At 47.1% G+C, this 22,109-nt stretch overlaps 1 protein-coding gene across 2 annotated transcripts in view; it reads right to left on the reverse strand.

Moving 5' to 3' along the window:
• Positions 1-786: 786 nt before the first annotated feature.
• The window catches only part of GAB3 (GRB2 associated binding protein 3), a 65,702-nt gene continuing 44,379 nt past the window's right edge, over positions 787-22,109 (reverse strand). The window contains exons 2-10 of one of the 2 annotated variants that reach the window (XM_036402230.2): positions 21,245-21,548; positions 15,192-15,408; positions 14,330-14,796; positions 11,800-11,852; positions 10,395-10,644; positions 9,191-9,272; positions 7,492-7,594; positions 6,140-6,253; positions 787-5,146 (exon numbers count right to left, since the gene is read on the reverse strand). In XM_036402230.2, the coding sequence (XP_036258123.1) occupies positions 5,030-5,146; positions 6,140-6,253; positions 7,492-7,594; positions 9,191-9,272; positions 10,395-10,644; positions 11,800-11,852; positions 14,330-14,796; positions 15,192-15,408; positions 21,245-21,548 (1,707 nt within the window). In that variant the 3' untranslated portion in view covers positions 787-5,029. Of the gene's footprint in view, positions 5,147-6,139; positions 6,254-7,491; positions 7,595-9,190; positions 9,273-10,394; positions 10,645-11,799; positions 11,856-14,329; positions 14,797-15,191; positions 15,409-21,244; positions 21,549-22,109 lie in introns of both variants that reach the window. The other variant, XM_036402229.2, reaches the window with a different exon arrangement.

Genomic DNA, 22,109 nt, shown 5'->3' on the forward strand with positions numbered 1-22,109 from the left:
ACCAAACACAAAATGTCACGGAGTTCCCTTCTATCAAGCCTGCAGGCGAGGGCTTATCTGAGCCACACGTGTCTGTGTGTCTTGAGCTGAGCAGCCAAGTTTCCATCAGGGCTCTCCAAGCGCTCCACCTCCCTCCATCCCCACGCTGTGTCTCCAGCCAGATTACAACGCATGCAGATCCAAAAGTGGCACTTGCCTGAAGCAATAAATAAACTATTTCCACACTACCTGGCTTGTTAGCAGCAAGGCTTGCTCAGCTCTGCTCCCATGGACTGCCTTGTTTCAACTTCCAAATCCCAGGATGAGCACATTGAAAGGATCCCCTAGCTTGCTGCATGTGGAAATTGTATTACCAGCAACTACACTGCCCAGCACAGAGCAATTAAAAGACCAGGTTAAATAACAACCAGCCTTGGAATCCAAGCCTGGAGCATGTGCTGAATAAATTTGTGCTTGTGCTCTACATGGCTGGTCAGGAGCTGTGGCCCCTTCCTGCCCTTTGGCTGTGGTTGGGACTGGGGGACTGCAGCTCTTCCTGTCCCAGGAGGACACAGACACGAGTCCAAGTCACAACTTCACAGTTCTTTGTTACTCTGCAGATAATCTCCCTGATACACAGGCGTATGACATTTGTTTGCAAATTTGTTTCAACTTGCATCCAAATATTTTATATGAACCAGTCACTGCCTAATAAGAGAATTTAAAAATGGAAAAAGCATGAAATGAAAGATGTGGGAGCTTATCCCATGAGCACCTTCACTTACCAAAATAATTAAAGATCACAACTACCTTTTATATTAATTTATTAGAAAAAAAGATACAGTTTAATGTACAAATATATACACCAAACATTACAATGAAACATGAGGAAGGTGAGCCCCTTCCCTCTAGCAATGACTTGTCCCTTCGTAACAGAGATGACTGTTTAATGCTTCCCCACAGATTTACAAATACAAAAAAAGTATAATGCTTCATTTGCACAAGAAAAAGTTTATTTTTAGTTTGAAAACAAAAAATATCCTGGCTTTGACATGGCAAATGTCTGCTATTTTGGTGGCTTTCATTTTTTTTAAACCTGAGCAAGTTTTGCAGAACGGGGGGACAAAGGGAAGGCATTGCCCTGTACTTCGTTCTCATCACAGCATCTGATGGTCTTTGAATTACTGAACTTCTGAATTACTGCAAGTGAATGCAACTCCAAAATCTACATCGAGGATGTAGTTAGTGACAATGAAGAAAGCAGGTGCTACCACTGGCAAAGTGAGCTGGCTGAAAACACCTTGCTCCAGTTACATGGCTGCTGGCATTTCTCAGGTTAAGTGTTCATTTCTGCCAGTAAGGAAATTAATGCTACCTCCTGTCATAAAGGAATTAGAAATGTGACATTTATATGGGAAATGTCCAAAAAGCAAATGAGTTGTGGACCTGCTATGCCTTGGTCAAATGTGCAGTCATTGAAGGAGAGAGTAAGGCCATATTAAACACCTCAGCGGGGGGAACCCAACAATAACCACAGGACTCAAACCATTGAGCTTGGTTGTTTTCCATGTAATTCTGCAACCAAGCTTCATCCAGCAACTCCACAAGGTGACATTTCCAATTAAACCAAAACAGTTCTGCTCATTTAGTGCTCTGCCTATTTTTAATGAGAGGCCCCAGCAGTGCTGGAGAAGGCACTACAATACCTGGGTGGGCAGTGCCAATTCCCTCAGCAGAGTTTGCTAAGGGACCACTGGCCACTCTGTGCTCATTCAGGTGCAGAGCATCTCTCTGCATCAGCTCTCACCACACTTTTGGAAAAAATACACACAAGTAACAGACCCGTGGCAAAAAGAGAACATCATCAGGAGTGTGCCTGGCTGGCCCCAGGGCCAGCACTAACCAAGGGCTCTGGCCTGGGCTATATTTTCAGTCATGACACTGTCAAAAGCTGACTCGGTTTTCATGTTTTCTTTCCTTCTTGGCCAAGGGATTAGGATTTAAGAACAGCCTTAACTGAACAGCAACTCCTTTTTGCTCTGTAACACTCCTCCACTGCCAGCAGTTTGCTCTATGGGCACTGGCCCACAGGTTTGTCAGTCGTGGCTGCTGCAGCTCCCCTCACACCCAAATCCTTAGTGGTGAGGTGGCCACAGCAGATTTGACTTTGCCATTCTCCCACCATCCTGCTCCTCTTTACCCTCTTCAAAGTATTGAGGAATTTGACCAAAAAAAAAAAAGGAAAAAAAGTCTTTGAGAAGGACTGCTCTGCTTTTAAATTTTTCCCCAGTATTTTTTAATTGCTCCTGTTTCATGTGTTGTACCTGCAAAGAAGGTCATGGGCCCTGCAGCAGCTGGTAAAAATGGACATCACATGAAAAATCAGAATAAACCCTCAAACTTAGCTCTAAGTTAAAAGTTAGAAACCGGTGAGCAGCATTTGATCAAGATAAGAGTGTTGTGAGGGCAAGCAGGGGACACAGGAAGTTGAAAGGGGCCATTCTCCTCTAAGGACAGTCCCTGCCAAGCTATATGCTTATGTCCTTTTAGGGGAGTAGAAATCCAGATACAGCTCTTTCTTCTCTAAACTTCTGAATGATCTGTTAGCCAGGTTTGTTGAAGTTTAAATATTTTTACAATAAACTAGAATAACAAGTGAGTCAGTTGTCTCCAATAACTTGGTGTTTTTCCACTTCAGAAGATTTTCTGACAGCATGAAAGGAAACACTCCAGTCAAACACGAGCTGATCTGTATGAGATTCTGATCTGCATTAGAGGCTGCTCCATCACTCCACAACCTGGGATCTGCAGTAGCAGAACATAACTTCACTCACTCCTTGTGGAGGTTGTCTGTCTGTAATTTAAAATGCCTTTTAGCTCATCTTTTAACCCTTTCAGTGACACGTGCTACCTGCACACTTTGAAAGAAAGGCAATTCTTTTGAACAGAAAGGCAAAGGTCTCAGTACCCGTGGCCCTCCCCTGCTTCCCTCTCTCTGACACCTCTGTGCAGGTGCAGATCTCCACTGCCTCTCCCCTGTCACAATACCACTCCCAGGGCACGGGTGCTCCCAGCTCTGCTAAGTCAGTTAGAGAAGAAAACAGCTGCGTTTAACAAACTAAATTTCACACCAGACAGACAAGATGCATGTGGAAAAGTAGGAATTACTTTCAAAATTTTTATGAACATCAACTTTAATTTGAGAGCTTTGGTGAGGGGGGAGGAGTGGGGCAGGAGGGAACAGCAGGTCAGCTACCTGCAGGACTCACCCCAATTTCCAAGCAGCTCTGGTCCAGGACACTTCACACTGCAGGCCTGGGTGCCCCGTTTGCCCCAGGCAGTGAAGGCGCTGGTGAACCTTGTTCTTGCAGGGTAACCCAGTGAGATCCTGGTCACCACAGATCCCCAGGGGCTGGGCTAAAGAAGCAGTGAGACCTGCAAGCCCTTCAGCTCTCTTGAGGTAGGAGGAAAACTGTGTTTCTGTTAGCTATGCTGCCTATGCCATGGGATGAGCGATGGCCTCCCAGAGTGCCTGAATGATTGGAGCACACAGGGGGTAAGGAACAAGCTGAGTAGGAGCCTTGACATGCCAGTGGTTTCTGAAATGGCATTTCTATGACCTCTGTTTGGAGATTAGAATTTTTAGGATGTCAGGTTACAGCAATGAATTGAGTGGTAACAACAGGCACATGAAGGGAGGCCAGGGAATTGGCACTGTCAGAGAAGAAATCTTTTGTAAGGGTCCTGTCTGTCTGTCCCTGTTGATAGGATCAGACCTCTTATGGCTACTGGGACTCACCTACAGGAGCAAAGCCTGTGAGACCAAACCCAGTGTGGGTCACTCAGCACCACTGCCCACTTCCATGAGTCAAGTGGCTGTGTGCCACTGTAAAATAAAGACCACAGCCAAGTGTTTAAAGTTAAATATCTTATAAACTACACACACATGTCATCCTGAGATAGTGCCTGTAACAAGTCCCAAGGTAGATAAACTTCCTGAGCCCAGAGGTCCTCATGCTGTGTGAGCACATTGTTGTCCTGTTTTGGCAGGTTCCTGGCCTCCCAGAGCACACTGCACTTCCTAATGCTCTTTTTTATTTTGGGGTGGGTCTAGTGAAACAATCAGATTGACGACTGCTACCAGCATTCCAATGGCATTCCTTCTGCTGTTCAGATGAAAGCAGTCTTGATCCTTTGCCAGTTCTCTCAAGGCTTGCAGAAACAGGCTCACAGCTTCCCTTTCTATTTTTTGGCCAGCCAAGAGCTGTGTGGCTGCAGCCTCCTACAAGAAGAGCAGCTGTGCTGTGCTGAAGACACTTCCCAAGACAGGGGAGGAAACATCAGTAGGAATCAGACAGAAAAGTGACAGGTATGAGCCACAATGGAGGGAAGAAGCTGAGTACAAGGACCACCATCCAGAGGGTCACAGACCATGCATTTCAGTCGCATGGGCACGTAGTTCTGCTTTGAGTTCTGACAGCTTCAGCTCACAGCCAGACCTTTTAAACCCAGGGGAAAAATATTTTTCAAAATTCTCTTTGCTTAAGCACTATATATTTAAAAAGTTATTATTATTGTTTCAGTATTTTAGCCCTTAGTTGATTAGTCACCAAAACCTGTCAGGTGCCTGTTGCCACAAAAGCACTCCGAGCACCTGCAGCATTTGTAGGAATATCAAAAAATAGCTTTAGCAACTAGGAATTAAGCAACAGAGGGAGAAGGCAGGACGAACTAGATTAATACAACTTGTAGTGGATTTGTTAACGTTAAGTGTATGACTCGTTGCAGAATCATGCCAGGAAATGGTACCATGGAGCACACTGGCAAGGGCAGTAAAAGGCTAATGCATTACTTGAGTCATCAGTGAACCACTCACTCAACTCAGCATACTTCTTCCAGCTGAAATCAAAGGTTTCCAGTAAAAATGCCTCTAGAGATTGTAAGCATCTTACAACTCTCTCTTCCTTTGAGCTCTCCTCTGATAGCTGCTTCATTAACATTGTGGTTCCAGTGCAAAAAAAAAACCCTCCAGATCCCAAATCTTCTTCCTTTATACTTTTGATTGTCGTTCATCTGTCCATTCCTGCTTAGTGTTCTGTAAAGCTTGAGTCTTCTGTTCATCTACCTGGACATAGTCCACTCTCTGTTCCTCAGACAGAAAAGGTTTCTATGGGACAGAGAGGAAAAAAAAACAATGTTTTAATTTTCAGGTTGAAAAGGGGTGCTAGTAAAACTTAGCTTGATTTTCTGTTTTCCCTTTCCCTCATTCCTTACTGCTTCCCTTCACCTTGAAGCTCACAGTGACATCAGCTGACAAAAGCATTGCTTTACAGCCTGCTTTAGCTACAATTATCCATCTGTCACCCTGTCACTCAGCCCAGCAAGTGAGGGAAACATGCTGTACTGGCTATTTCCATGCAGATAATCATTCTCTCCTCATCTGAGTGATGCTGCTGCAGGGATAACCTAACTGATTTTAGATACAGGGAGGGTTTAAATAAGAAAGCTTAAGAGTCTTGAGTCTTTTTCATCTGGGAGTATGGGGAAAATGATACACAGGACATAAAATGATCCAAACTGACAACTCTTCATTGCTTTGCAGTCATACCTACCCACCACTTGGGCAGCTTAGAAGTTCTTTGGAACAAGGAATGCATTTTCTCAGCATTACAAAAGAAATTGAAATGGTTTTGGTGATGCAAGAATAAAGATACACATTTTGCCAGATTATAAGAGATGGTACAGTTTTACCCCATGGATTTATCACAGGCTGCAAACTTGTTACTACAAAGAGATTTTTGGGAAAACTAGCAGGAAAGGCTTTGTGGAGACTTGATGACAATGAAGGAGCATGCAGCCATCCTGCAAGCATGAACCTGCTGGCCCACAAGCCCTCATGGCTGCACTTCCCAGAGCAGTCTCATACCCTGGGCTGAGCTCATGTTAGCAGCATCCCTGTGAGCCACACTAAGGACACCTCAGCACCCTCACCATGCTTTTGTCACGTTAATCTTGGGCCTGACACAAACACAGTCAGCTGGAAACAGGACTGGCTTCATCATGGCACTCAGGGCACCTAGCAGAATGCAACCCTGCGTCTGGATTTCTTCCCAGCAGACAAAAAGGCAGGAGGCTGTGGGGTTTTTCTGATGACTCCTACCTTCTGCACAGGGGATGGGGAAGCAGAGTTAAAATCCAGTGCTAAGTAATCAAGGTTAGATTTCCTTGTCCATGGAAAAGCACCACTGTATGGAGAGGTGGCCTGTCTGTGTTCCTGTCAGGAAAGAAGAAAAACATTTAATGCTCTAAAAACATGATCCTAGAAGGAAACAGGATCACAACTGGGAGATTCACCTGGCAGAATGTGAATGAGAACAGTCAGGGCCCTCTGTCTAAGCCAGGGGTGCATTTGGTTACTAACCACAGCATAGCACTGATAATTGTGGGATAAAGAAATTGTGAGAACATTTTTCTTCTGATAATTCTGGCAAAAAAGTCAAAACAGGCTGATTTACACTCAAGTTTATCAAGAAGGACTTGTGCCCAGCTTCTCGATCCAAGCTCTCAGAATGCTCAGATTTGCAGGGGTGCCCACTTGAACATCATCATTCAATGAATTTGAAGAAATGGTGAAAATTCAGTTAAAATCCAGAAACTGACAATTATTCTCCTAAAATCACAAATAACCACAAACATATGTCAGGTTTTTCTAGACTAGAAAAACCAAATAGGGAACGGTTACAACTGGAAGTGCCCTCTTGAGCAGATTTCAGTCTGGTAGAGATGTGGGTTAAAATTTGAAACTATGATTTATGGAGACTGTTGTCAGTTTTGCAATATATTTTTATAGCTATTGGTATTGGGCTTTGGCTATGAAGCAGATCTGTAGACATTGGTTCAGATGAATGGATTTGAGATCCATTTCCACCTAAAATTCAAAGTAAAACAAGATTCTGATCTTTTGCAAGATATGGCTAAAGACTAAATGAAAAAAAGGAAGCCACAAAGCCAGATGTTCTTCTTTCATGGGATGGGAAGTGGGGTTAGTGCCACCAGCCAAAGCAGAAGCAATGAGACTTTAATGGGAGTTCTGTTTCTGCACAATATTTGGTGTGTTTCTTTAGGAAGTGCACTAACGGCTTTCTGTTATTTCCTAGGAGATTTTGCAAGGCACACTTTAAAAAGGTGAAAAGATTTAATTTTCTTTTGTCTTAATGAGTTCTCATGTAAATATGGCTGATCCCTGTGATCTCTTGGAACTGTTCAGCAACATTCGTGGGCGAACAGCTGAGTTCTGCAGAGCAGGAAAAGGGCTTCCCTTATCTCTCTGTAAATTGGTCCCAGTGTCTTGGGTTTAAAACCATTTCATCATTTGAAAAAAAAAAGAAACAGACCAGAAGGCAAAGGACAAACCTCCTCAACGTTTTTTTCTTAGAAAACAAACTTCTGCATTCTCCATCAATGTGACAGAGCAGAATAAAGCAAAGGATGGCTGTGTGAAAATGACATTACCATATGAATGTAACTTTCTTCCTCTTCTCCGGAAACTGAATTGGCAAATATTCTTGCTGAATTAATACTGTCTCTTTCTGGTGAGATAAAGCTCATTCGATTGCTATGAAGAAAAACACAGGAGAGGTTAAGGAAGCATCTTACAGATGCACTGAAATGAAGCCAAAGCCTGACACAGTCCATATGGTGAATAAACTCACACTAAGGCTGCAGCCTTTGTGGAGAGGATGTCCAAAGCCACTCCTTAGTTCTAGAAATAGTGTACTATATTGCTGACTGATTTTGTTGATTTTTTTCCTCTGGGATTTATGAAAGTTTGCTATCTGGTACAACAAACCATAAAACATTGAAGCAATTCTCTACCAAGGGGCACAGAGCTATCATTCATTTGGGTAATGATGGGGGCAGCTACTTGGCTGTGCAGGTATCCACATTTTGGAGACTGATGTGAATTAATCAGCTGCTGGAGGTCCATGCAAAGGAACTCGGTCTGGCTTTGCACAGTGTCAACACCTGCCACCCGTGCTGTGGAGATGGCTGTGACTCAGCTCTTGCACAAGGCAGTCTCTCCCATGAACACAACTCTCAGAGGTGCATGGTGAATAAATTACCACAGGCAAGCACAATGGGCTTTGTTAATAGGAAATTAGATGGCCTCTCTGTGCATGAACAGCATAATTCCTTTTGCTGTATTAGTTTTGGGCATAACTTCTTTTTTATTTTTGTTAGTGTAAAACATGCAAACTCACTCTAAGCTCATTATCCTTCAGGACTCTGCACTGTGTCAGCACTGATTAACCTCAGTGCTCTGGCAGGGGTGCTGGGGAGGCAGGGTATTGGCTTTCCCTAACAGGCAGTGCCAAGGGGCTTAACCAGCCTTGGGCTGGATGTGAGAGAGGGCTCTGCAACTGAGAAACTGCTCATCTTGTGTCTCTTTTGCCCTTCATGTGACAACCTGAAATGGGGGAGTGGAAATGCCCTGTCTGGCACTCATGCCAGCAAAACCCCACATTTTCTGGAGTGCCCAGGGTGTGCAGAGGAGGTTGGTGGGAATTTCTGGCTTTTACATACACACACTTCAGTACAGCTGCTTTTTTTTTTTATGCCAAGACACCCCAGCCAGCAGGCTAAAGGCCTCTCCTGCTCACAAGTTCCCTGAAGATGAGTCTTCTGCTGCCCTTGGAGCCCAACAGTATCATCTGTTCATACTACCTGGGCTTTGGGATCAAAAGCATTTGTTTTACCAATAACTAATTTCTAGTGACAAAAGGTCATGCCAAAAGTTCAAGTCTGGACTGCTGTGTGGCAGTGCAGAATTCTACACCCAGTCTACATTTCAGGGAGCTCTTCATCTGATCTGGTTCTACTTTGCCATAATAATTTTAAGAAGCAAAAATGGCTCTATCATAGTTTAGGTATGCCAAGCTTTTAGACATCATAGCAGCCACACCAGAGTGCAGACCAGCTCCAGGTTAAAAGGAACCTTCAAATCACAACACTGAATTCTCTGGAGCTGCCCATTGTGAAAGGGAGCCCTGCTTTTCAGAGCAAAAGCCTGGGGGATACTGAAGGAACCTTGGGGAACTTCTCTTTGTTGACTTTGCCAGGAATCTTTCTTGTGGGATGGGATAAGTTATTTTTAACTCTATTCCATGCTGATGCTCAGAAGATTGGAATGGCAGGTTTCTTGTTGACTTACTAAGGCACAGTCCACATCCTGGTCACGGCAGCATGCTCCCGGATCGTGGAGAGGTTCCTCAAGTCCAGAGGAGGTGGTCGTGCTGTAAGAAAGAAGAAAATAACTGTGTTTTCAATGAAAAGTACAGACTGTTTAGAAAAATGCAGTTTTGTATTAACAGAAAGAAACTAACAGAGTATTTCACAGAACATAACCAAGAAGGAAATCAGTAACAAATGACCTCTTCGGTCAGTGCTGGAAAGCAAAGTCCTCCAATCCCCCTAAAATAAATATAGTGGGCATAAAGAGACCAAATGCCACACAAGATACATACACTTGCCCCAAATATGCTCTGTATACGCTGCCTTGGAGAGGCTGGTTCAGCCTACAGGTGAGAACAGGTTTTGGATTGTGTTCTAAACAAAAAGGGTCCTATCCATGGGGATCAGGGCCATCCCTGTCACCATTCAATGTACATGTGCCCACCATTCTCAAGGCCCTTTAAGGAAGGATATGAATTTGCTTTTCTTCATGGTAATTGTCTAAATGTCCATCCCCACTTTATAGTACCACTGCCTGAACCAATTTCTGAGTAACCCTGTAGTTCTGCAACCCCAAGAGCTTTATTGTAGGCTAGGTTTAGGCAATTTCTCCACTTCAAAGCTGAATTTTACCCAGCATATTCTCTAAAAGTGCAACCCAGATTTTGGACATGCCATGAAAACCAGGAGTGGAAAATTACCATCAGCAAAAGCATCTGCGGAAAATTCCTCATTAAACTAAGACAGCTGTGCCTGCCCAAGAGAGGTTTAACCACAGCCAACACACCAAGGTTGAGTACTTGAGTGCTTGGATGTCCCATTCCTGGCAGGTCAGAGAGCTGGTGAGACAGGAGTGCATGTTCCTCAGAGTGGTAGGATTCAGCCTGCTGTCTCTCCCAGGCTAGGTCCTCTTGGCTGTTTGCAGTCACAGTGAGAGCCAGGCACTGTTCTTACACAGCCCCCTGGGCTGGGACTGCAGAAGCAGCCGTGGAAGCTCTTCCTCACTCAAAAACCACCCTGCAAGCACATCCCAGGCTACAGTGCTCTAAGTCACCCGTGCAGCATTTCAACCCATCCTCTAGAGGGAGAATTGCTTTCAGACATGCCAAGGACACTATCCAAGGAGGTCACCCATGTCCCCACCAGCGGGACCCCCAGGCTCTGCACTTCAGGTCAGGGCTTACACTTCCTCCGAGGCTTGAGGTCCCGGTTCACCGGAGGGGGCTCCACGTCGGAGGGGAGCTCAGGCAAGGGGCTGGTGAGTTTTTCAGTGCTGACCACGGGGAAGGTGAAGGTGGCAGAGCCGGGGCTCATGGGGATGTAGCCGTCGGGGGAGCAGTCGGAGGCGGGCGCGGAGGGCGAGGCGCTGGGGCGCATGGGCACGTAGCTGTCCTCGGAGCTGTCCGCCGAGCACAGCGGCGAGAAGCGGCACGGCTGCGGGGACACACAGAAAGGGCTCCATTAGTGCACAGCCTGCCCCCACCTCCCAGCCGGGAGCTGCTGGGAACACAGGACACAGCAGGGACACACAGAAAGGGCTCCATTAATGCACAGCCAGCCCCCACCTCCCAGCCTGAGCTGAGCCCAGCACTGCTCTGATGGGACAAGACACAAACGTGTGCGTTCAGGTGAACCCTCCAGAGCTCTGGAGCAGTCCACGCTGAGCTTCACGAGTCACTGCTGGAAACAAGAACCAAACTGACTGGGGAGCTCATTGGTTAAATCATCCAACTTCAGCGAGGCTGCACTTGCCTCTCACAGCAGCAGTTCTATTCTGACCTATAGAATGAGGTCAGAATTACTGCTGTGAGAGGCAAGATCCTGAATATAAAAAAAAGTCTGAAAGGAGAACACCTGATGAACAAGACTTTGGCAAATGTGGAACTTGAGAGAGCAAACCCAGACCTACAACACACTTCTGATCACTGAGAATTAGCATTAGGAAATCACTTTGTGCAGGTTAGTGCTGGCTGACTGGTGAGAGGGAGCGATTACAATCCTTGCAAGCTTTCAAAAAGTAGAAAAATAAAAGTTGCCCAGCACCAGCAAAAGAGCTGCCACAGAAGACAACATCCAGCCCCAGGCTGAAGACTGGCTATGCGAGATGTGAGATGGGGCTGCTTAGAACTGTCTCTGTCACAGGCTGAGGCAGGAAGCTGTGGACTGATAGAGCCTTCAATCCCAGGCACTGTGAGAGCAGACCTTTTCCAATGTCCTAAAGAAGAGATATCCCTCAGGACCACAGAGTGATAGGCTTCTTTAGACCCCCTTTTCAAGGAATAAGCCATTTGCCCTGGTGCTCCTGGTCAACAGTTTAATTCTTGAGGCTACTGGGAACCCTTGTCATAACAGACCCAGCTTCATCTGCTTTAAAGTCGGGGCGCTCAGGGTTGAGGCGTCTCCCTCCCTCTTCTCTCAAAGGCCGACTGAAGCCACAAGCAGCCAGCACTGAAGTTGCCCAAAGCTAGGCACTTTTTCCATTTTTTTAAGTTCTTCTGCTGAACAGATGAGAGGAATGATTGAGTATCAGGATGTGAAATGATTCAGTGGGAAGTTTCTGTTTTAAAATTGTGCAAACAGAGTACTTACCAAATTCAAGCTAAGCCTCTTATCTCGACTTCTTAGGGAACTGCCTTCCATGTCTGCTGTGAGGAAAAAAAAAGTGATTAAAAATGGGATAAGGCAGTGCAACCTTACAGAGATAATTCTGGAGAAAAACATATGGCTCTAAAATAATTGGAGTTTTATAAAGATTCCATAACTCCTAAATGAGGAAATACAATGACACTTAAGACCAGATCCAACTCAGCAGCATTTCAAGAGTGATTACATCTATTTTAAGTATGAAACCAAGGAACCTGTTCATGTATAATCCAGCTGCAACTTATGCCTCCTGTATCACAAACAGTTGGGGAAAAAGGCTGGTGTGGGAGCAAGCAAGCAAGAATTTAAATGCAGCTCCTGCTCTATTTGTTCTCTGTTTTCCCATCTGTCAAACTGGGGAAATTATATGAAAAGGGGTTATTATAGATATTATTTCTTGGATATTTATTTCAGAGCCTTTTAAGGTGCCAGGGAAGCAATTGTTATTGTACAGAATGTGGTGTGTGGGGGAACTTAATGGTAGGAGAAAAAATCTTTGTTTTTTCATCCAGAAGGGCTGATGTGGTGCAAGGGGCTCAAGGTGATGGGGAATGAACAGCCAGATCATGGTGACAATCACCAGTCTCCTTGTGCAGGTGGGCCTTGGTCTTGGTCAGTTTTATTTTCCAAACAAAAGCCAAAAAAACCTAAAATCTAGCATTCAGCACATAGAAATTCAGCTGTGGGAGATGCTTACAACCACCATCCTTTTCTGAAAAGGGATTTTCTGTGCAGAAAATGGCTTTTCTGTGGGAATGCCTCAAATCCCTGCAACCATGTTAATCCATTCCCTGCTCTTATGGTAGAAATGTCAGTACTGCAACTGGGGGAATTTTTGTGGTACCAGCCAAAAGGGCTAAACAAGAACAAAGCAATTCTGTTAGTGCAGCTACATCTTCAGACAGACACAGTCACTGTCCTGGGACAGCTACATTTATTTATTTTGGCAAAAAGACATTGAGGCACAAGGCTGTGGCAGGTGCCAGGATACAGGTGCCTCACAGCTCATCCTCCTTTCATGGCACTTCCACTAGCTCATGCTGCTTTCTCCCTGGGCTAATTACATCTGTGCACCTTTTGCAGGTTAGCAGGGCAAAAAATTAAGTTAATAACTTGAGTGCACTCACTGGGGAAGCTGGTGAGGAGCTGCTGCTTTCTCCCTCTATTTTTCTGATCTTTCTTGTTAAACACATTTTAATTCAGAGTTTAACCTTCAAAACGGTTTCAGCTACACTTAGGGTAAGAAAAGGTGGCAGCACTTATTAATTCATTGCTGCCCCCATCAGGCAGAGACAACCCTGCAGCACAGCAGCACAACATGACATTTGGCCACTTAATCCTCTTAGAGACATTTTGGTGTAAATTGGGTTGGAGGATCATGAACCAGCTGTGTTGGAGCAGCACCTCTCAGGGAGCAACCAAATGTAGCTGATAATTAAGAATAGCAATTCCACTGATGGGTGTTTCTCCAGAAACCTTCCAAGAATTGTCTGTACACAGACTGAGCAGATATCTCCTTGCTTTAGTTTCTCAGCTTTAAGAGCAAGATCTAACAGCCCCACACATTGTCTGGTCATTCAAACTGCAGGAGTCTAAAGGATGCTTGCCTTTAAAAACCTACACTTCTTTCCTCATCAAAAATGAAGGTTTTCACATCACTACAATATACTTGATAATTTCCAGCCAGGTATTCCAGCTGCCTCCCTCTGTTCTGTGGCTCCATGTAATTAAGTTTTCTCATACTGCATATGCTGGTTTATGACACCATGATGTTCTGGCTTTTGACTGTTGTTCCTGTTTGTGATAAAGGTATTTCAGGAGCAAGTGGAAAAGCCAGCTCAGCTCAGAGTGGAATTTGCAGCCTTGCCTTGCTCTGTAGCAGCAGGTTTTCAGACTGCCCTGACCCAAGTGCAAGGACAGAGTGGGATTTGTTCAAGGACACGCAGAGTCTCTGGTTCAGCCAGGATTATATCCCATCCCCAGTGTCTCCCTGACTTCCTGGTCTTTAGTCTAAGCTGTGAAAAGACACACAGCTCTCACAGAACAGACTGGGTGTAGCAAAGCAGCACAGCTCTAGAGGCATTTCCCATATGCAAACCCACATTTTGACCTGTATTAACAGAGTCTGGCATTGCCCAACTCAGTGGCTGACTTCTCATTTTGGTTTTTCTACTGCTTTCTCTTCTGAGGAGGAAAGGGGAAAATTAGCAAGGCATGAGGCACCCTGAAGGGATCAGAGCCAAACTGCTGCCCATCTGCACACATACTGAGAGGCTTCTACGCAGCAGGAGCAAACCTAAGGGACTGAATCCTGCTTGCTAATTCATTTGAAAGAACACTTGGTGTTACATTGGGTGGTGTAAGATTTCACAGAGGGGAGGACAGCGAGGCACAACAGGAAGTCAAAACCACTCTGTGCAAGTGGGCAGCTCCATCACACTGGTGCTGCTTTGCTGGCTCTTGGAAGTGCACTCACCTTTCCAGTTCCTCATGTTGTCCAAGCTGGACAAGGAGATCCTTCTGGGCACCAGAGCGACCTGGCCCCGGCAGATCCCTGCGTGGCCGTTCTGCAGGGCCCCCAGCTCCTCTCCCCTCCGGTCTGAGAAGTGCGTGGGCTTGGGCGGCCGCGGCGGCGGCGTGTTGGACAGCACGTCCAGCTGCGTCACCCCGAAGGGCAGCGCCTTCTGGCTCTTGTCAGCCTGAAACTCAGGGCTCAGCGGCGTCCCCAGCAGCGGGGAAGAGGAGGAAAAGTCACTGCATGGGCCACTAATGTCTGTGTTCCTGGACACCATGCTGGGATTTGCCACTGGGGCTCCGACCTGCTGCACGGCGCTGGCTGGCTGTACAAGGTACAGGGAGGGCTGGGATTGCAAGGAGTCAACAAAAACATCGTCTGATGATGTTTGCTCCAGAGATCTGTCTGAATTTGACCAGCTGTCACACCTGCAAGGAGACAGAGGTCAGGACCTGACTTTCCTTTTCTCCTGGCTGTAAGAATACAGCAAACACAACACCCAACCACCCAGTTTGGGACAAGATCTGTCCCTCTCCTCTGAGCTGGACTGGAGGCTGGGGCACCTTGGGCAACAGCAGGTGTCTGGGGGGAGGCTGCATGTCAGATCCTCAGCCACCCACCTTGGAAAGGGACAAGACCAATGTATGATGCTCAACCACTAATCTGTGCTATGAAAAGCACCCTGTAAATTGGATTAGGCTGGTGGTCCCCTGTTGTGTTTGGGAGCCAGCTCTGAGTGGCAGGGCTCCCTGGGGCTGTGTTTCATGCCTGGACAGACAGAGGGGGGCTCCAGCCTGACACATGTGGCAGAGCCCAGACTCACCTGTTGTGGCTGAGCTTGCCCGACTCGCAGTTGGACAGGAAGAGGTAGTCAGGGAGGAAGACGGAGCCCGACTCGCTGGGGGTCTCCTCAGCAGCAGCGTCAGCAGCAGCAGCGGGCTCCACTGAGAAGGAGGGGTCGGCGATGCGGGACGCGTGGGTGGAGGCGGCCGGCGAGGGCTGTGGGGACGAGGTCGTGTGAGACAGGCTCTCCACAGAACCTGCAATGGACATGGATGGGCCGGCTGAGGCACAGCTCTGACTGTCCTGGCTTCCACCACCCTGCTTTTGCACCAGGGATGTTTTATGCCAGAGCAGCAGAGAGGCAAGGCAAACACTGGTTCTGGGTAGAGGGGAGCCTGATTTGGCTCCTCCTGCCCCAGGCTATCAAAGTCCTGCAGGCTGCTTGGTCTGAGGTCCCTCTCTCCCCTCCTGCAGCCAGCAATGAAGAACAGACTCTGCTGAAGAAAGAGCTGAGGCACAGCAGCCTGTTTTATCAAGTATTTTTTTAGTATCTAATGCAAATAATTAATTATCCATCTCCAACCCTTCAACTTAATGGTGACAAGGAAAGGGATTGGTTTCTTGCCACTTTCTAGATCTCAGTAGACAGAGCTGAGCTTTCCAGCTCATGCAGTAGCCATACAAACTCTGAACTTGTCTGCAAGCTTTTTGTGCCTCTCTCAGCTGGCCACCAAACCACAAGAGCAGTGCTGTGGCTGTAACTGCCCAGCTGGAGGCTTCTTGGCTCTGCTGGGAAAAGTGACACTACGTTTCTGGAGGTCACAAAGCATGGGAGCCTGAGCTCAGTGCCACCTTCTCTGGGCATAACACTCCAGTGTCCCCAGCACAGAGTGGGATAGCAGTGGGACAGGAGGGGGTCTGGGCTGCAGGCAGTGGGGCTGGCCCAGAGCTGGCTGCCTGTGGCTGAAACACTCATCTGGCCTGAGCACTGCCTGGCAGCAGAGAAGTCTGGTTCTGTTCCTCTCCCAACCTCTGTCCCTGCAATGGCTGAGCCACAGACTCAAAATAAACAAAGCTTTTGGGGCATTCCAACTCAAAAAATCAAGTGCAATCCAGACCTCCCACAAGGGGCAGCTGTGGAGTAGGAAGGGTGTCTTTACAGAGCAGCTGCTCCTGGCAGCAAGCTCAAACAGTGGCACCAAGAGCACAAGTCCTCAGTCAGGGAATATGATTTCTCTAATGAAGTTTCAGGTGGCTGCATGGCAGTTCCTTGGCCAGAGCTGTGTGGGGATGGGGCAGTGCTCACTGGGTCCCTGGCACCTGCAGGGCTTGGCAGTGGATGCCCATCTCTCTGGCTCACACACTGCCTGAGGCAAAGCTGCCAAACCCTTCTCCAAAATGAAAAACCCCACAGCAGAAACAAACACAAGAAACCAGGAACTGCTGATAAAACCACACTGAGAATTAACGTGCCTTCAACGTGCAGCAAGATGGCAGATTTCTGTAATGCTGATATCCAGAACTTGGTGGAAATGCTGGGAACCAGCCCCTGACCAGCCGCATGTGTCCTGGCCCCAGATCCTGCACTCTGTGATGAGGTCCTGAGACCTTCCAGCAGGTCCAATCTAGTCCCAGCCTCAACAGAGGCACAAGCCTTGGCACTGCACCAGGCTGCTGTAGTCACTTCTCAGCCTGGGAGGTGCTGGGTACACATGCAAGCAGACCAGGGGGATGGAGAGGACTGCCAAGGCTTGGGTGGTTAGACAGCACATGACTAAACACAAACTGAACCCTCTGAGGCACATGGTGCAACTCTTGGGGCCATCCTGTACAGGGCCAGGAGTTTGGCTTGGTGATCCTTGCAGGTCCCTTCCAACTGAGGATAGTCCATGATTCCAGTGATGCAGGATCCCACACCAACCACAGCAGGCTTCACCCCTCATCTTCCTGATAGCAGAAGAAGAATAAAACAGCTGATCTTCCCTCCCTGCACTATCCTACATCTCATCCCTTTCAACTTGGGAGGGAGCTGCCTCTTTCCTTCCCATCTCCCACTATGGACTCTCTGCTGCTTCCTCCAGTTAGCTTCAGAGATCTGGGCAGTGGTGGGCCTCAGGTCAGCAAAGCATGTAAGAACATGCTTAAATTCAAATGTAAGCAAAGGATTTGCTTTAATTTTGAGCAGGTGCTTATAGCAGCAGGGTTTCATCAGTGATCATCTGGCTTTTACAGGGTTTCACATTTGCAAAGCAGAGCTGAGGGCTGCAGCCTTCCCATCTGAAAAATAACTTTTGTTCATAGTGCTGGCTCAGACAGTAACTCTGCTTTTCAATCTAGGACTCAGAGCTGTCTTGCAAGCTGACAATGATCAAACACACACTGGGCTAACTCCCATGGGATCTCAGAAAAGCATGTTCACTTCACCATCTGACTACATTTAAAAAACTCCAACAAACCAACAACTAAAACTGCCACAACGCATAAGAAAGAAATTAATGACATTCTGAGTTATTAACACAGAGAACGAACAGGCCTGAACTCCATCTGGTACTCACAGGGTTTAGCCATGGATTATCCCATCAGGAAAGGCTGTGAGCTGCAGACCACATGGCAACGGTTGTGAGCAGGAGGGAGGGGTGGGGACAGCACAGACCTGCCCTTTCCTGACCTTCACGGGCTCAGGGACCTGCAGCCAGCTCCTCACAGACTGTTCCTGTCCCTGCCAGCTCTGCTGGTAACGGAATCGTGTGCTTTAAAACTACCACGACAGCAGCTGGGCAGAATAAATTATGCATGGCTACTTTCAACAGTGAGAAGGCAGAGAATAGGTTTGGTGCCTGCCATCCCTTTTGCCAGAGACAGCAAGCTCCAGCTGACAAAATAACTGCTTTGGTGGCTACTAACACCAAACATTTCTGCCCTGCAATTATGGAGGAAGACACCACAGAGGCTGCACAGCATCTTCCACAGTGACTTCTCCCATCAATGAAGGGCCATTGCTTGGAGAAACAGAGGGCTTTTCCCTTCTGCTATGGACCCCACCCCCCTCCCCAAGAATTGCTATGGTGCAACAGCCATGCAGGGACACGGTGGAATAGGGGTGTTCCTCTCACATCAGCCACCCCCAAGGCTGCACTGACACCAAGGTAGAAATCATAACAGTAAGGCTTCCTAATGAAACTGCTTAAACAACCTTCCCACTTGTTTCTCCAGTGAAAAGTTGGCACATTGGATTGGGTCAATTAGTCACAGCTTCAGCTTGCACATGGGATAAACTGTGCCCCTGGTGTCCCACAGCCGCTTCATTTCACCCCTCCCCTGCCCCAGACACTCGGGCCAAGCATCCTCCCAGTCCCCTGCCTGGCCATGGATCCCGTGGGGCTGGGGAATGATGGCTCTATTGGGAGGTTTCACCAAAGATGGAAGCAGGATTTTGCTGAGATAGGGTAGGAAAACCAGGAGCAAGGCCTCTTCCTCTCTCCTCCAGCTGACTCCCCAAAGGTGCCAGCTCCCTGTCATTTCCAGCACAGCCAGCAGCACTTTCTGGTGGCAGCAGTGTGTGAGTGCTGCTGGCAAGTCCTTCCTGACAGCCACCCTCCCAGGTGCTTCCTGACATCTGCCTGGAGCTGCCATGTCATCTCTGCCTCCCAGCTGTCCCCTCTCTTGTTGACTACAGAGCTGTGCTCACAGGAGCTTTTGTAACTTCACTCTGCATCTGGCTGCCAACACCTCTGGGCTGGGGGCCTGGCTGTCCATCTTTTGCTGCTGGAAGGGACTAACTGAGAACAACAGGACAGCCCTTAAAGCTGAGTCACTGCATAAACCTGTGGCTACACTTTGGGCATTAAGCAGAGAGAGCAGCAGATTGTGTTTTGGCCTCAGTCACAGCAAATTTTCAGCGATGCACAGATTAAGAGTGATATGACTCATAGCAGGGACTAGTATTTTTTAAAGCAGTAGCATTTAAGTTTAAAAAATCATGTGGCATTTAATAGGACTTTTCTTATGTTAATTTTAAAGGGTAATTTGTTTAAACCTACAGGCTTTTGGAGAACTTAGGAGATCCTGAAAAGCTGAAGCAATTAGCAACTGTTTGAAATGTGATGTGCAATTTTTGGAGCTGTGCAGATTTAAATCAGAGGATCTGGATGTGCTTGGCAGCCTGACCTGGATACACCCCAGACCTGAGCTCACTGGCAGGATAAATAGAAGCTCTTAGGAGCTATTTGGCATTAGAGACACAGTAAGTGCATGTCTGGGGGCTTAGCTCACACCATCCTTGATGAGGGCTGCAAGTTCAAGTGCCAGACTTTGTACTGAATCAAGGCAAATGCTCAGCAGTGCTAAACTTCTTGGGGGGTAATATCTGCCTTGGAAAGCTGGAGTGTCAGCTTTCCCAACTGCTGCTGCAAGAGCTGTCATTTCTCATCCATCAGTGCCCACACTGGCAATCTTTGCTCAGAGAGAAACACCAATGTGCAACACTCTGAGTGTTGTCCATGTGTAAGTCTTACAAGCAATAGTGCACTGCACCAGCAAAACAGAGAAGGCATTTCCCAGTGTAAATGCATCTGTCTGGGACAGCCACTGTCTCAGCTCCTCTGCCACAGATCACATCCCCCATGAACATCCTCACAAAGAGCCCAAGAGAAGGCTGCCTACACATTTAGAGACAAAAATTATTTTTCTCTTTTGCATAGAAGGGTTTACCTTAATTTCAGAGTAATTGGTAAAATTGTATCTCAAACCTGCACCAGAAATAACAATCCAAGAGCAACAACTGAGGTTTACTGAGGTAGTTACTGAATATCTCTAATTCCATCCAGCCTCCAAAGGGCAGTAAAATCCGATCCCTACCAGAGCTACTTTGAAATTTGTATTCATGGGCAGCTTGTACTGACACATAATCTGTCAGCAAGTTTTCATGGTGGTTTCTGAAGTGAATGGGAAAAGAACAGACATCACATTTGTAACAGGACCACTGCAGTGTTCTTGCCACTCCTATTTCCCTGAGAAGACACTACTCAAAAGGCAGCTAAGCAATGCCAGGAACCATGATAAATTAAAATAAAACTTTTCCCATAGCCTTTTGTTTCTTATCAAGTTGCTTGGTAATGGTGTGGCCATGCAGCACTTGCAGGCACCAGCAGCACTCTGAGTGCAGCAGCACAAAGATCATGGAAGGATAAACTGCCTGGCCACACATGATACCCCCAAACACATTACTGCCCTAGGGCTCCTGGCCCTCCATGGCCCCCTCTTCTACTCCTGCATTGCCTTTTATCACCGTTGAAGGCTTCATTCTGACTCACTTCCTCTGCAACTCTCAAATTGCTGCTCTATCTGCCCCTTGGAATTGTCAAGGGAAAAACAGATTGCTGTTATCTGAGCCTGATTGTCTCATTTAAAAGGTAAGTTAATGATGGTACAGGTTCCCACTTTAATTACTGGCTACATCCATCTTGGAGTGGTTAATTCTTGGCAGCTTTTCAAGAAATTCACTCTGCTGAGTATATACAGGTGTAGGGCCTGGCAAAAGAGCTGCCTTGATTCTTCATTGGCAGGACCATCTCTTAAGTCTATACACACACTTCTAACACTCCTATCCTCTGCCTTTTCTTTGTTTTCTCTTATTAACAGACTAAGGCAGCTTAGTATTTCTGTCATTGATTTATGTGCAGGCATATACACCCAAGTCTGTGCACATTCCACACCCAGCAAAGCCTGAGAAAATGGAAGTTGTGCAGGATGCTTTCCTGAAACAGGTGTCTTACATTATGCCTAACTAAATAAATACAGGACACGTAACGAAATAAATGGCCCCAGAAGATAACACTCAGGCAGCTTTTCACATAAACAGCACCTTTTCTTATATTAAGGAAGAATTACTTCATCAAAGTGAGGCCAGGCAGCCAGTGAGTATTTCCACCCAGCAGCAGTGAGAACTTTGAGATCAGGGTTAAGCAGCATCTCAGTCTGTGTGGGGCTACAGGAACCAGTCCTCTTGCACCAGCCCAGCCTAGCCTGACAGCAAGGTCCATGCCTGTCACCCCTGGGCATTGTCCCAGGCCTCCAAGATGAGCGTGACCCTACCTGTGCCATCTGCCAGATGTCCGAAGTTACAGATCTGGCTGATGTTGCGCACCCAGATCTGCATCTCCTCCTCAGTCTTGGCTACCAGGTAGAAGGTGCGGTAGGTGGTCCTCACGATGAAGACAAAGTTGTTCTGGAATTCCTTCCTGATGAAGTTGGGCCCCGAGTGCTTGAGCACTTGGCACTCGTTGAGGTCGATGGTGCGGATGGGCTTTCTGGAGTGGCTGTTCCTGTAGTACTCCAGCACGTCGGGGTTCCCGCTCATGCGGCCCCTGCGCAGCACGAACCAGCGCTTCCGCCAGGCCTGCAGGGGCACAAACAGCGTCAGTGCCAAACACCACTGCAGCAGCCACCCCACACAGCGACCTGCAGGGCTTCACAAGAGCCCTCAGCTCAGGGAACCAGGCACCAACCCAGCGCTGCCAAGCCCGTCACTAAACCATGCTCCTGAACACCACAGCTGCATGCGCTTTCCAGAATTCCAGGGATGGTGACTCCACCAATTCCCTGGGCAGCCTGTTCCAATGCTTAACCACCTTTTCAGTGAAGAAATTTTTCCTAATGTTCAACTAAACCTCCCCTGAAACAACCTGAGGCTGTTTTGTCTTGTCCTGCTCCTCATTACCTGGCCACAACCTTCTTTCAGGTAGTTCTAGAGCAATAAGGTCCTCCATCAGGCCTCTCTTCTCCAGGCCCAACAACCTGAGTTCCTTTAGCTGCTCCTCACAGGACTTGGGCTCCATGCTTACTTTCTTTCAGGCTTTATAGTTGTTTTGATAAGCTGGCCAAATTATGATTTTTATTTGATGCACTTGCTATCAGCTTGCATTGGAGATTGGAAAACAGGCAGAGGGTTGTCCCTGGA

The sequence above is a fragment of the Molothrus ater genome, chromosome 14 (genome assembly GCF_012460135.2).
Source record: "Molothrus ater isolate BHLD 08-10-18 breed brown headed cowbird chromosome 14, BPBGC_Mater_1.1, whole genome shotgun sequence".
Lineage (NCBI taxonomy): Eukaryota > Metazoa > Chordata > Aves > Passeriformes > Icteridae > Molothrus > Molothrus ater.